Source organism: Sarcophilus harrisii, chromosome 3 (assembly GCF_902635505.1).
Source record: "Sarcophilus harrisii chromosome 3, mSarHar1.11, whole genome shotgun sequence".
Lineage (NCBI taxonomy): Eukaryota > Metazoa > Chordata > Mammalia > Dasyuromorphia > Dasyuridae > Sarcophilus > Sarcophilus harrisii.
In genome coordinates this window covers 445,484,761-445,499,353 of record NC_045428.1, presented here as the reverse complement: position 1 = coordinate 445,499,353, position 14,593 = coordinate 445,484,761, and the positions used below count along the sequence as shown (strand labels likewise).

The 14,593-nt window shown below is 33.6% G+C and overlaps 1 protein-coding gene across 8 annotated transcripts in view; it reads left to right on the top strand.

Moving 5' to 3' along the window:
* IFT88 (intraflagellar transport 88) overlaps window positions 1–14,593 on the top strand; it is a 111,103-nt gene that overhangs the window by 19,515 nt on the left and 76,995 nt on the right. For all 8 annotated transcript variants that reach the window (XR_004233150.1, XM_031960817.1, XM_031960820.1 and 5 more), the window contains 5 exons: window positions 2,547–2,649; window positions 6,478–6,592; window positions 8,269–8,500; window positions 10,198–10,268; window positions 12,303–12,389. Coding sequence is in view for 7 of the 8 variants with exons in the window: in XM_031960817.1 (XP_031816677.1) it covers window positions 2,547–2,649; window positions 6,478–6,592; window positions 8,269–8,500; window positions 10,198–10,268; window positions 12,303–12,389 (608 nt within the window). In the remaining variant the exon portion in view is untranslated. The remainder of the gene's footprint in view (window positions 1–2,546; window positions 2,650–6,477; window positions 6,593–8,268; window positions 8,501–10,197; window positions 10,269–12,302; window positions 12,390–14,593) is intronic.

Sequence of the window (14,593 nt, the reverse complement as noted above, 5' to 3'; positions counted from 1 at the left end):
CATGCAGTAAGTAATAGAAGTGACTGAAGTTTTGTTGTTGCTTTTTTATTAAGGAAATGACATTGGTCAGACCTGTGTTTTAGGGATATTAACTTGACAACTATATGTAGAAAATCCTCTATTGGAGAAGAAGAGGTTAGAAGTAGAGAAAAGAATTAGGAGACTATTGTAATAGTATAGATAAGAGATAATGAAGGTCTGAATTAAGATTGAAGGTAAATACAGAGTGAACAGATGTGCAAGTTTTGTTAAGGTAGTGTTTATAAGATTTGGCAACTGATTGATGGGGAGAGAGAAAGAAGAATTAGTGATAGATCCAAAGTTAACAGTTTGGATTATTGGGAAGATAACAGTACTCTCCCCCCCCCCCCCCAATGGTAATTTTGTGGGGAGGAATGAGGTCTTGGCCAAAAAAAAAAAAAAAAAAAAAGTTTTGTCTTGGACATATCTCTGAGATATCCTGTTAGAGATATACAGAAAATGTTTGGTGATATGAGAATAGAATTTATATGGTTAGATTCAGAGTAGAAAGTCAGGGTTAGAAGCATAAGAGGTTATAATAAGAAAAGAATTTTAATTTAAACCTTGGAGATATCATAGTAATGGTGAAACCTAAAATGTAAGTATTCTTATGTGTGACTGAAGTATACTTGAAGATAAAGGTTGGAGTTAGGACTCCTTACATTTGGAGACTATGAAATTAAAGTTCAGTCTATTTGTGGGGATATCAACAACTATGCTGAAATCTCTAGGTTAAGAGGACAGGAGTGAGTGGGAGTTAAGAGAAAGATAAACAGCTAGTGCTAGAAGGGATAATATCCTGACTAAATTAAGCTCAAACTTCTCACCAGCCCTGTAACTTCATTCCACAATCGTGGGAGACAAGGAATGTGAAGAAAATACCCTATGAGGGGAGAAAGCTCTTGGCTCCTGTTCTGTGTGCTTTCTGGAGCACTTAATTCTTTGAGGCAGGAAATCTTTGATGTGTCTGCTTAGGATCTGACTGATAGCAAGTCTCCTTCAATGTAGTCCTCTTGTTCCTCTTGCCCTTGAAGGGTTGGGACCTTACATGGACAGAGTTTCTTTTAATGTAGGACTTCTACCACCTCTGACACTGACTCAGGACCACTTTGGTTTCTAAGACCCTTGCAGTGACATATGACATCCATGGTGATTAACTCTTCAGGGAAATGGCCTGAACACATACTATTAAAAATATATAGTAATGTTTTTTTTTATTTTTCAAAATACATGCAAAGATAGTTTTTAATGTTTGTCTTTGCAAATCTTTGAGTTTCAAATTTTTCTCCCTCCCTCTCTACCTCCTCCCTTTCCTAGACAGCAAGCTATCCAATATAGGTTAAACATGTGCAATTCTTCTCAACATATTTCCACATTCATCATGCTGTACAAGAAAAAAATCAGTTCAAAAGGGAAAAAGTGAGAAAGAAAAAAAAGCAAGCAAACAACAACAAAGGTGAAACTACTATATTGTGATCCATATTCAGTCCCTGTAGTCCTCTCTCTGGATGCAGATGGTTTTCTCCGTCACAGGTCTATTGGAATTGTCCTGAATCACCTCATTGTTGAAAAGAGCCAAGTATATCACAGTTGAACACATACTTGATGCCAATTCCATAAGGCCAAAAATGAAGATATCACATACATGGAAAAGATTTCAATCTTTTAATCTCTGGAAGCAAAAGAACGTTAGGTGTTTTTAGTTCCCCGAATCATGGGCTCTCTGATGATTGTAAATTCTTGTGATTTAGGCTTTCTATAGTAGCTTTTGATTAGATCATGGTTTAATTGACTCATTTTGACCTGTAAAAAGATAATTCTGGATTATTTAGTAACTTAAATAATTTACAAAATCTTCCTTGAATGTTTTGAAGAGGTAATACATTTCTAGACTGTACCTAATTTTCACTTAGAGCATGGCTTAACAAGACTTGACTTAATACTGTGCTTATTTTTCACAATAATCAACAGACATTCTCTTTAAAATAAATGTACTGTTAGCATTAATATTATTAACGATAAAAGCTGAAAAATAATCACTTTCTAATGTTACTAATGTAAGTTTGTTTTCTAGTTCTTTGTAGGAATTAATTTTTATTGCTATCTTTTGTTTTCATGTTAACTCAAATTTCCTCTTCTATCCTTTTCCTTCCTCCTTGTCAGAGAGCCGTTCCATATAACAAAGAATTTTTTAAAAATCTGTTTCAATTTATCTCCTTATTTTGGTTCTCAGTCACTTTGGTAAATAGTTCCTGTTTTAGGGCAGCTAGAGGGTGAAGTGGTTAGAATACTGGTCCTGAAGTCAGGAGGATCTAAGTTCAAATGTGGCCTTAGGCATTTATCATTTCTTAGCTGTGTTACTCTAGGCAAATCACTTAACCCCAATTGCCTCAGCAAAACCAAACCAAAACAGAACAAGTAATAGTTCTGTTTTCGCTTATTTTTAAAAAGTGGTTTAATTCTAGTAGCTAGCCTTGTTATAATTAAATAATAGTTATCATATTTGTTTTTTTTTATTTCGCTAGGTTCTTTTCAATTTGGCCAGTCAGTATTCAGCTAATGAAATGTATGCTGAAGCACTAAACACATATCAAGTTATAGTGAAGAATAAAATGTTTAGCAATGCAGGTAGGTAATTTTTCTAAAATGTTGATGGTTTCATTTTACATTGTCATCAGCTTATTCCAAAATTGTTTGTGTATAATATACTTATAATCCCACTCATATTCATGATTTATAATTTTGTAGTTTTAATAAATATATGTTAACATTCTTTATTATTAACATTATTATTATCATAGATTCATAGGTTTTAAAGAGACTTCAGAGGCCATTTAATTTTGTGGTGTCAAACTCAAATATAATCTGTCCATAAAATTCCCTGCAAGTCACATAATGATTTAGTTTTAAAAAGTAATGTTATCCATAGTTTATTGTGTTTTTATTTTGTTAAATTTTCCCTATTACATTTTAATCTTATTTGGCCCCATTTGCCAATATTTGATTCCTCTGCCTTAATTCAGTCCTTAAATTGAAGTTTGGACCCCATCTAAAGTATCCCTAAGAAATGGTCAGCCAGCCTTTTTTTTGAAGACCATCATGTCCAGAAAATTCATTATCTTTTAGGCCAGGTCATTCTACTTTTGAACTACATTGATTTTTAGAAGTCTAATTCCCTCACAGTGTCCCTTTTTTGATCCTAGTTCTGTCCTCAGAGGCTAAATAGAAGTCTAATCTTTTATCCATATAACAAACCTTCAGATATTTAAAGATCATTACCCTGGCCCCTACCCTGCTACTGTTCTTTTTCTTTATCCTTCTACCCCCAGGATTCTCATCTTTTGGTTAAAAGTACTGAGGTTTTTTTTGTTTTGTTTTGTTTTTTTATCTGATCCTTTTATGATTTCTGATCCCCCCTGCTTTCTGGTGACCATTCTCTGTGCTCAGTTTGATTTGGCAATATCATTTCAAAACTATGTCCGTAGCTAGATATATATATATATATATACTCCCAAAGTAGTTTAACCAAAGTAGAATACTGTAGGAGCTAGTATAGAGCAGCCAGTAACAGGAGTATTAGTTTCTTTCTGGGTGAAGTGGATTATAAAATGATCAAATTTATAGTTGCAGTAATTATTAATTTAGATACTCCTAGAATAAGTTTAATCATGATTATGGCAATAAATGTTTAATAATTAGCTCTCTGAGGGAAATATATGCACAATACATTTTAAGTTATACTTTTCTGTATTAACATTTTCTACAGATCTTAAGTCTAGATAATCAGCATGTATGAGTATTCATACTGATAAATGTAGTAATCAGCTCTTGAGAGTTAATTCAGTTGACTATAGTACATCCCTGAAAAAAACTTTATGTGAGAATCTGTATTTACAGAAATATATTGTGGGAGTCTTCATTATAATGCTAGCTGGTAGCATAAAGCATAGGACAACATTGAAAGCAAAAAATAAATAAAAGTTTACATTCACATAATACATTGTGATTACAATTATTTCCATTTTGCAGATGAGAGAGCAAAGCCTTTTACATGTTAAATGACTTTTGCAGGATAATATAGGTTATAAGAAATAACTCTTAACCCACATCTCCTGATTCCAAGTTTAGTACTCTTTAATCTGTTTTAATCTGAAATAAATAGTCTTTTTTTTATTTTTTAAAGTTTTTTGATGCCTTTTGTTTTTATAACACAGTTATATCCAAGTGTATTCTAATCCCCCCCAAATCTTCTCATGTAACAAAGAAAGAGCTATAATTGATCCTCGTTATTTATAGAATCCATATTTGTGAATTTTCCTCCTGTCTGAAATTTGTTTATAACCCCCAAATCAATATTCGAGGCACCTTTTTTTAGTGATGAACATGCACAGAATAGTGAAAATTTGGTGAGTCAATATGTATGGGCAACACTCCCATAATGTATGTAAATATATCCTTTCACTATCCATTTTAGTGCTTTTTTTTTTTTTATTGTTGCATTTTTGTACTATATGTTGGTGATTTCAGTGTTTAACGATATCCCCCAAGTCTGGTACTGAAGAGATAACTAGCAGTTCCTAAGGTGGAAAAGATTGTAATGTGCCATATGGGAAAAATGTGTATTAAAAAAGCTTCTTTCAGGCATGAGCAAGTACTGTTGGCTATGAATCAGATGTTCATGCATCAACAATTGGTGCATCTAGAAAAAGGAAGAAGGAATTTGCCAATCTTTATATGAAATCATTCTAGTAAATGTTAAAGTAAATGTGACTAGAGGCTCAAAGGATCCTAACTCTGTAATGGTTCAGTATTCACTAATTTAGTGTTTGAAATTTTATGGACTATAATTACCGTGAATGATGAGAATGACCTGTATTCCCTCTTGTGTCATTGTATATAACATTCTGCAGCTGTAGAATCCCATTCTCTACTAATGAAGATCTTTTTCAACACCTGTCCACTGGAACCAATACTGGTCATTATTTTTAAAGTGAATTCAGCTACTTTCTGGCTTTGTTTTAATTTGTATCACTGTAGATATATATTCTCTTGGCTATACTTTCTTTATTCTGTATAAGCTCGTTGAAATATTCCCATGTTTCCCTGAATTCCTATAGAATTTGTTAATTTTTATGGTTCAAAAATATTCCATTACATTCACATATCACAGTTGATATGTGATATGCTCAACTTCTTTCCAATTGATAGGTACTAACTTTGTTTCCAAGTTTTTGCTAACACACACAAAAAGATTTCTGTGAATATTTGATGCATGTTTGCTTTTCTTTGAAAGTCTTTGATCCTTTTGGGGTCTATGCCTTGAAGTAGGATTGTTAAGTTAAAAGGAAATGATAGTTTAGTAACTTTTCTTTTTTCCAGCTATTTGACCATTTTGCTGCTCTGTCAACTGTGCATTAGTAGCACACTTGTTACCCTACAAATATGAAGAGCCAAGCAACACCACAAATTGTACTTCCCCATAATGTAAATTTATTCCTAAGGGAATATGGTTTCTGATGTAGTATTTGTATTTTGTCACAAATTCTGATTAGCATTATTATACCTTTTTCTGATTAGCATTATTAACATTTTAGTAGAAATGTGTGATTTTTACACTTTGCTCTTGTGAATAAAGAAGTGTATGACTGATGATACAGAAAGATGGCTGTTTTATATACTGTCAGGAAAATTTTTAGTCAGCTTTTTAAAAAACTTTTTGTTTATTAAGGTTTTTTTTGAATAAAAGAGGTTTTAGTGAGATGTATTGGGTATAAAAAGCAGAGGAATTAATAAAAATAGAAAAAAGTAATTTTTTTCTGTTAATATTAAAAATGTGCTATAGTTTAGCTTTTAAAAATTTTTTTGCTGTTGTTCAGTCATTGAGTCATGGAACATATTGTCCATGACATTTTCTTGGCAAAGATATTCTAGTGGTTTGCCATTTCCTTCTCCACTGGTTTAAAGTAAACAAGCTGAAGTGGCTTGACTAGGGTCACATAGCTGGTAAGTTTCTGAGGCTGGATTTGAAGTCAGGTCCTGAATCCAATCCCAGCTCTCTGTCCATTACTCTTACATTTATTTTGTCTGATGTATTATTTCTCATAAGGTTGCATCTCCAATTTTATCCTTTCATTAAGAATATTGTGATTTGTTTTATAGGTTTGTTATTTTTTTTAAAGAAACTTATCTTTTCCATTAAATGAGGTGTCCCTGTGCTTGTTCTTTATACTGAGTTCTTATTTTATTATGAATATTAACATATAAATGTGTAAATTTGATTAAAATTTTAAAAACCTACTTACTGTTTATACTTGAAAGTTTTATTTGGCCTTGTAAGTCCACTGAGAAGTTGAAAAGGTAATATTTAAGGTCATCTGATGGTACCTTAACTAACATGGGAAAAAATGAATATAAATTAGAATTAAATGTCATACATTGATTTAATTTTTTTATTAGGAAGACTGAAGGTAAACATGGGAAATATTTATTTAAAACAGAGGAATTATTCCAAAGCCATCAAATTCTATCGAATGGCTCTAGACCAAATTCCAAGTGTCCATAAAGAGATGAGGTGAGTTTGTACCATAATAACTAAGTATCTAACATAGATTATGTCTTTTTAACTTTAACAACAATCCTGTGTGGTAGGTGCTACATATATATTTAATCTCCATTTTATAGATGAGGAGACTGAGGCGCAGAGAGGTTAAGTGATTTGCTTAGGGTCACACAGCTAGGAAGTATCAGAGGTGAGATTCAGACCCAAATCTTCTGACTTCAAGTTCAGTAATCCATTCATCATGATTCTTGAAAAAAAAAATTTAATTAAAAATTTTAATGTCTTTTATGAACAAAATTGTCTTTACTACCTCATTGTTGGAAGGGCAGGTGTTTTCATTTGTTTTGGAATTTGTAGAGATTCATTTTTAGTAACTCAAATAAGCTGTACTTATGACCATACATAATATATGTCTGACCCTACATGACTCTGGCTTTTCTCAATGGACTTTGCTTGGCAAACATACTGGAATGGTTTGCTATTTCCTTCTCCAGCATGTCCCCATTTTACAGATGAGAAACTGAGGCAAATAGGGGTTAAAGACTTGCCCAGGGTCACAGAGCTAAGTGTCTTGAGGCTAGATTTGAACTCAGATCTTCCTAATGCCAGCCCCAGTGTTCTGCCAGTGTGCCTACTGGTAATCATTTAATAGGTGTAGGCAAACTTTTCTAAGCTCATTCATTTGCCAGTATATTTTATAATTTAAACTTTAGACTAAAATTGAGTTCAGAAACATTCATTCACTTACCCTTTTTTGTAAATTATATCTCTTGTACTTCCATTCCAAATTTTTTCAGTACAGAAAGGCCCCAAATATCAGTTCAGTGATGAGACAACACGTTATACTTTGTATGTATACATTTAATTCCATTTCATGTTTTGTCCATTATTGTACAGTTAGGATGAAACAGAAAAATGAGATATTTTTCTTTTATTTGGATGCTAAAACAAATTTTTCCACATTTTTCAAAATTATTGTTTTTTTTAATTTTTCAAAAATTATGCTACCAAAAATTTATTTTTATACTTCCCTCCTCCTACTCCCCTCTCAAAAGACACTGTAAAGAAGTATAAAAAAATTCTGGCCCTTGAGGAGTTTCTAACCTAATTAAGGTTGTGACATTAAAAAAAAAAAGCTGTAAAATAATACATAGCAGCATGTGCTAAATATTAAATTGTGATACAATAAATGTTATAGGTGTTGAGTCTGGGATTGTTACCAGGCTTTAAGATATTTAGGAAAGGCTTTTATAGAGAAGGTGAGACTTGAGCTGGCTGGACCTGTAAGAAAGGATACTGCATAAAATCAAATGAAAAGAAGAGAGCAGCCATGTGAAAAAAGACACAGCAGTGGGAATATGCAGTATTTATATAGAGAACAGTTTAATTGGTGTAAGGATTTTTTAGAAATAGGTTAGAGAAGTAGAGGAAAAGTTATGAAGTCTCCCTTTTTTTTTTTTTTAAAGGGTTTTTTTTGTTGTTACTTTGGGTTTTTTTTTAAGTTACTTGCCCAAGATCATATACCTAGAAAGTGTGTAAGTGTCCCGAGTCTGGAATTGAACTCGGGTATTCCTGACTTCATGACCAGTTCTCTATCCATTGCACCATTTAAGATGCCCATGAAAAGTCTTAAATGTCATGTTGGGGAATTTGGATTTAAATAAGATTATTATGTATGTTTATTTCAGGATTAAAATAATGCAGAACATTGGTGTTACATTCATTAAAACTGGTCAGTACTCAGATGCTATTAATTCATTTGAACATATAATGAGCATGGCCCCAAATCTGAAAGCAGGCTTTAATTTGATACTGAGCTATTTTGCTGTTGGAGATCGGGAAAAAATGAAGAAAGCTTTCCAAAAATTGATTGCTGTGCCATTGGAAATTGATGAAGATGACAAATATATTTCACCAAGTGTGAGTATGAAAAATACTTTTATGTAGTCAAGCTTTAGGTTTTTTATTAGTAAATAAACGATGTATGAATCCTAAATCATGAGAGATACTCAGAGATATTTGCCTTCTGTTTACTTGGCCCTTTAAAAATTTTTTTAACTTAGTTTATTTCCCTCATTTCTCCCATCTCTGAACAAGAAAAAAAAAAAAACAACCTTGTCATAAATACCTGTAGCCATGAAAAACAAATTCCCATATTGTCCATGTTCAAAAAAAGTTTCATTATGCATTTCAAGTCTATAACTTCTTTGCCAGGAGGTAGATAGCATGCTTCATCATTGGTTCTCTAGAAACATTGTGCTGATCAGAGTTCTTAAAAAGAATTTCTTTAAAATTAGTGTTTTGAAGTTGTTTTTCTTTATATTGTTCTCCTGGTTCTGCTCACTTCTGTCTGCTTTAATTTATGTATTCCCAGATTTCTTTGAAACCATCCCTTTCATTATTTATTATGGCACAGTAATGTTCCATTACATTCATGTACTTGATTTGTTCAGCCATTCCAAGCTGTTAGATTTCCCATTAGTTTCTAGTTTTTGTCACTACAAAAAGAACTAACAGATATTTTTATATGTATAAGTCCCGTTCCTCTTTTTTTGGTACCTTTGGAGTATAGTAATGGTAATACTAAGTCAAAAGGTATGTACAATTTAGTTAAGTTTTATAATATAGTTCCAAATTACTTTCTAGAATGATAAGACTGTGGTGTTCTCTTCTTTTCTAAAATATGATCATTCTCTCTGGGAGCAGGTTTCTTGGGGAGGTTTCTGGAGGCAGCCTTAATTTCAGTTCCAAGTAATAATCACCTCAAATGCAGCCAGGAATTAAAGTACAGGCCTTTATTATCTCAAAATAGCCCGGTTAGTTTTCTTAGAGGCCTATCTCCTTCCTTGGTTCCAAGAGTTCATGCAGCTTGTCTTTTTAGCTCTTCCAGCTTCTACCTCTAGCTCAACTCCGACTCCTGGCTTCTCAATCTCCTCAACTCTCTCTCCCATTGACTTGTGGCTCTCAATCTCTCCAACTGACCCTCTCTGAGATTGAAAGCTTCTTATATATGATCTCTTAAAGGTGTGAACCCAAAGGTTGACTCCTCCTCTGAGAGAGTGGGATTGTGGGAGGTATAAATTTGGATATCTCATACTGAATCCTGAAATCTCCGAAACTTGTGAACTAATGTGTGAATTCTCAAAGGTGTAAACTTAAGCAATGTTTCTATTAATTCAGTGACTTTACACCTTGTAAGGATTCTAATAATAGACTAAGACATCTCTACTAACAATGTATTAATGACACATTTTTCTCATAGTATCCTCCATATTTATCATTTCCCTTTTTTTGTTAACTTTGCCAATCTGAAGTGTTGAGGTAGAATCTCAGAATTGTGTTAATTTGTATTTCTCTAATTATTAATGATTTGTAACATTTTTTTTTTCATATACTCACCTGTCTTTTTTATTTCAATCTAAGTAGTTTTGGTGGTCCAACAGAAGCTTTTTATTACCATAGATAATTTTATTGAGGGAAAAATTGAAGTTTAGAAAAAGTTAATTATTTTCTAAGATCAGTCTATCTCAACTTTAACATATAGGCATTGATGAAGTTTGGTTAAAATTCATATATGATCAAATGGTAATGAAGGGTTTTTCCAATTTTATTTTTAGGATGATCCTCATACAAATTTAGTAATTGAAGCTATAAAAAATGATCATCTAAGGCAAATGGAACGTGAAAGGTAATATTCTATGTTTAATAGTTCAAATTCTTAAAATTAACTTTATGAAGTTTTATGTCCATTAAATGTATTGTTTTTTATAAATTCAGCACATCAAAGTATTGAATTTATATAGTGTTGTGAAGTTTATAAACAACCTAACTTGTTTTCTGCTTGCTTCAATTAGTCCAGAGCTTCATTCACCTCTCATTTAACTTTCTTATTTCCAATTGTAGTCCCTTGTAAGGATGATAAGGTTCAGATTTAGGGAACCAAAATGAGATTAGGGTTTCTGGTTGTCAGGGAGTTAAATGATAAGGTCTAGTGGCAGTTTGAGGTTCAGGGAACCAAATGGAGAGGTTTGGCTCCCCAGCACTCCCTTGGAAATTGGTGCAAGGGTAGGGAGTTTTCGGAACTCCATTTTGGTGTCGCAGAGATTCTCTGTAAAGGAATTTACAGACCTGAAAACCTAGATTGATAAAAGAGGTTTATTATAGGAATTGGGAAGTAAGGATTAGAAATCCTGACAGAGACACAAAGTCTCCTTGGGGAAATAGGTAAGAGTAAAGAGAATGTGGCACTGGAAAAGAATATTCCAGTAGACAGAGGCTCCTTGGCATAGCATGGCATAGCTGGCATGTTTGGAACTTCTGCAAAGAGAGGACTTTAGTTTGGCTCTTTTATAAGCCTTGGCTATAAGCTAGGGGTTGCTCTTGATGGGGCTGGGTACAGCTAGAATTGAATTGAATAGAAGATCTTCATTTGAATAGGGTTGGAATTCTTTGGTACTGAACCAGCCCCACCTAGGTAAACCACTTTATCTAATCCCGGGGCAGTCTCTCACTGAGGTAGGGTTGAAGGAGATTTTTTTCCTTCATGGATTTTTAGAGTTTCGGGATCAGCTCTTCAAGGACTCCATTCAGGGGCAGGAAATGGGTGCATAATCCATCATGAATACTGAGATATAACTTTTGTCATACACATAGTCTCATTTTCCTCTTAATAGTATATAAGTTCAATTATACCCTCACCATCCTGTTCCCAATGTGAGGAATATTTTGATTTGTTCCTTTCCCTTAAGTATGTGGAGGAGGATCTTGTTGGCCATATAACCATTAGCATTGCTGAACTTCTTCCATATCCCAGGGAATGGAGAAGTGGGATCTTTGGTGCAGAAGGTTATTTCAAGATGCTTAGATAGAGATGGATCCAGGAGATGCACCAGGATGATTTGACACTATGGGTTGCAGTTTCCTTATGGAAGGCACTTTTCCAGATCATTAATCAAATCTTTTAATAATTTTTATGTTTATTCTTTAGGTTGCTCACCTCTTTTCTTCCTTCTCCCAAGTCTTTGCTTGAACACCTTGAGTGTTCAAGAACTTGCCACCCCACAGTGTAGCTTACTCTGTTCTATTTTCTCTCTCATTATTCTGAGCTCTTTGAGGGCTACAGCTTGTATTTCTTTGTATCCCCAAAGCTTACTAGAGTGCCTGACACAATAATATTCCATTATTTATACAATAAATGTTTGTTGAATGACTAATAATTCTATTTATTAAAATAATTGCTAACTATAATTCCTTATTTTTCTATAGATGTTTAATATTATAAAGAATTTTTCTTAAAACAATGCTTTAAAGTTAATAATTCATATTTTTTAATCTTCATTTTAAAGATAAAGAAACTGAAGCATTGATTAAATGACTTGCCCAGGGTTATTCAACTGATAAGTATTAGAATAGTAGAAACTCTTATATAGACTAAGCAAAAATCTACTCTTGTATAATAACTTCCATTGTTGATGTTCTGGGCTTCTAGGCCAAGCACATTAAGTTTAATGCTTCTTAGATATTACATTCCTTCAGATATTTGAAGCCATTGATAATGTGTTTCCTAAGTATTCTGTTCCCTGGGCTAAACATCTCCATTTCTTTTATATTAGCTCTATAATGTTATTTTAGTCTCCTCACAATACATATCTGACTCATAATACATATTTGCCTATCTTAATTACTTTTCTAATTAAAGTGTGATTTTTTCATTTGTTTTCAGGAAAGCCATGGCAGAAAAATACATCATGACAGCAGCTAAACTCATTGCTCCTGTAATAGAAACGTCATTTGCTATAGGATATGATTGGTAAGAAATTGTTTCAGACTAGTTGGGCATATGATGATCCCATTTTTGGCCGCAGGCCTAATTTTTTTGATTGCCAGTAGATATGGTCCCAGGATCTGCACCCTTTTATTGTGACTACTGATAAGTCCTGTACAATTCTAATTGTAGCTCCAGCACATTTGAATTGCTCTTTTCTTGTTTCTTGCAAAATTTCCTCTATGATCTGGGGTTTTTAAAATTTGGCAATAATATTCCTATGTTGTTTTCTACAAAGGACCCCCTTAAGGTGGTGATAGGGAGATTTTTTTTCTATTTCTACTTTGCTCAGATGTTGTATCATTCCAGGACAATATTCTTGGATTATTTCTTACATCATTGTGTCAAGGTTATTTTTTAGTTATAGCTTTCAGTTACTCCAATTATTAATTTTTTTTTTTTCTTTTCCTGAAGCATTTGGGATTAAGTGACTTGCTCAGGGTCACACAGCTAGGAAGTGTTAAGTGTCTGAGACCAGATTTGAACTCGGGTACTCCTGACTTCAGGGCTGGTGTTCTACTCACTGCACCTTCTAGCTGCCCTTCCAATTATTCTTATATTTTCTTTTCTTGATCTGTTCTCCAGATCCATCGTTTTTCTTTTGTTTCACATTCTGTTGTATTTTTTAATTTTTTATAATCTGTTTTGTTATTTCTGAATGTCTCAGCTTTACCAGCTGCCCCTTGCCCAGTTCTAATTTTCAGAGTTATTTTCTTCTCTTCAAGATTCCTTTTCTAGTTGGTTAACTTTTTGTTTTTCCTCAATGTCTCTCATTTGATTTTTAAATTTTTTTGAGTTCTTTTACAAATTCTCTCTGGGCAGGGAGCCATTTCATATTACTCTTTGGGTAGTAGAAGCTTTTTTTACTTCAGTGTCCTCCTCTGAAGATAAACCCCTGTATTTCCTATTACCATAATAAGTTTTTATGGTTGGATTCTTTCTTTTTTGCTGGTTCATTTTTTTTTTTAAAATGAGAAATATTAATGTAAGCACCTCTAATTGTGGGGTGGGAGGATAATGCCTGTAACTTGACTTTAGCTTTCCCTTCTGACCAGGAACCCCAAATCAAAAGCTTCCCCTCTCTGTAAATGCCAGCAGCCAGCAGTGGCCCTGCCACACTGCCTCTTTATTTACTGTTACCCACCCAGGACAGCTTCTCTGAAGCACAGCTGGATCCTGTTTTCCTAATCAGCAGAGGTTTCCTCAGTCTCCCCAGACTTAGACCTCCCAACTCCTCATGCTGTCTGGGAAGTGAAAGTTCCTGTGGTTTTTGCTGAGGCTCCAACCAAATCCAGCTAAGTTAGCCCCAGGGGACCCCACTTAGTGTTTCTATGGAGCTAGCCCAAAATGTGTTTGTATTTCACAAGGGTTAATTCCCCCATCTAAGGACTTCAGATCTTCTTAGATTGTATCTGGAGGATCTCTGTTCTGACCCAAGTCTTCTGGATTTTTCACCAGTCTTTGTTTACATCTGAGGCACAAATTTGTTCTGTTTGGGAGGAATTTAGAGAGCTTGAAATTTACTGATCTACTCTGACTATCTTTTCAGAATCCTCCCATAAGTGCAGCTTTAAAAAAAAAAATTTCTTTGCAAAAGATTTAAGAAACACAATTTTAAACATTAAGCTAATACATTCAGTATCTAGAAAGTTTAGAAAGAAATATTTTACACATTGTTGCAGTCTCAAGTAATTTTCAGGGTGTGCTTTAAAACAATTAGATTTGGCTCCTTGGAGACCTAGAGTGCTTAATTTACCATTTAATGTCTGGCATCTTATGCTCATAAGTATGGCTGCTTTTTGATCTTTACTACCTGGTTCACTTGCTATTCACTGCCTCACTTACACTTTTTTTTTTTTTTTTTTTTTGGTAAGGCAATTGGGCTTAAGTGACTTGCCCAGAGTCATACAGCTAGGAAGTGATAAGTGTCTGAGGCCAAATTTGAACTTGGGTCCTCTTGACTCCTGGGCTGATGCTTTAAACACTATACCATCTAGCTTATGTTCATAATGTGAAATTTAAGCCTTGAATAGTAATAAAATTGACACAGCAAAAACTCTGTATTCAACACATAAGAATATAGACTCACAGAATTTTAGGGCTAGAAAGAAACTTAAAGATTTTATCCCCCAACCTATTTTTTACATAAAGCTTCCAGAAATCAGGTTATATGTCCATATAACTATGCT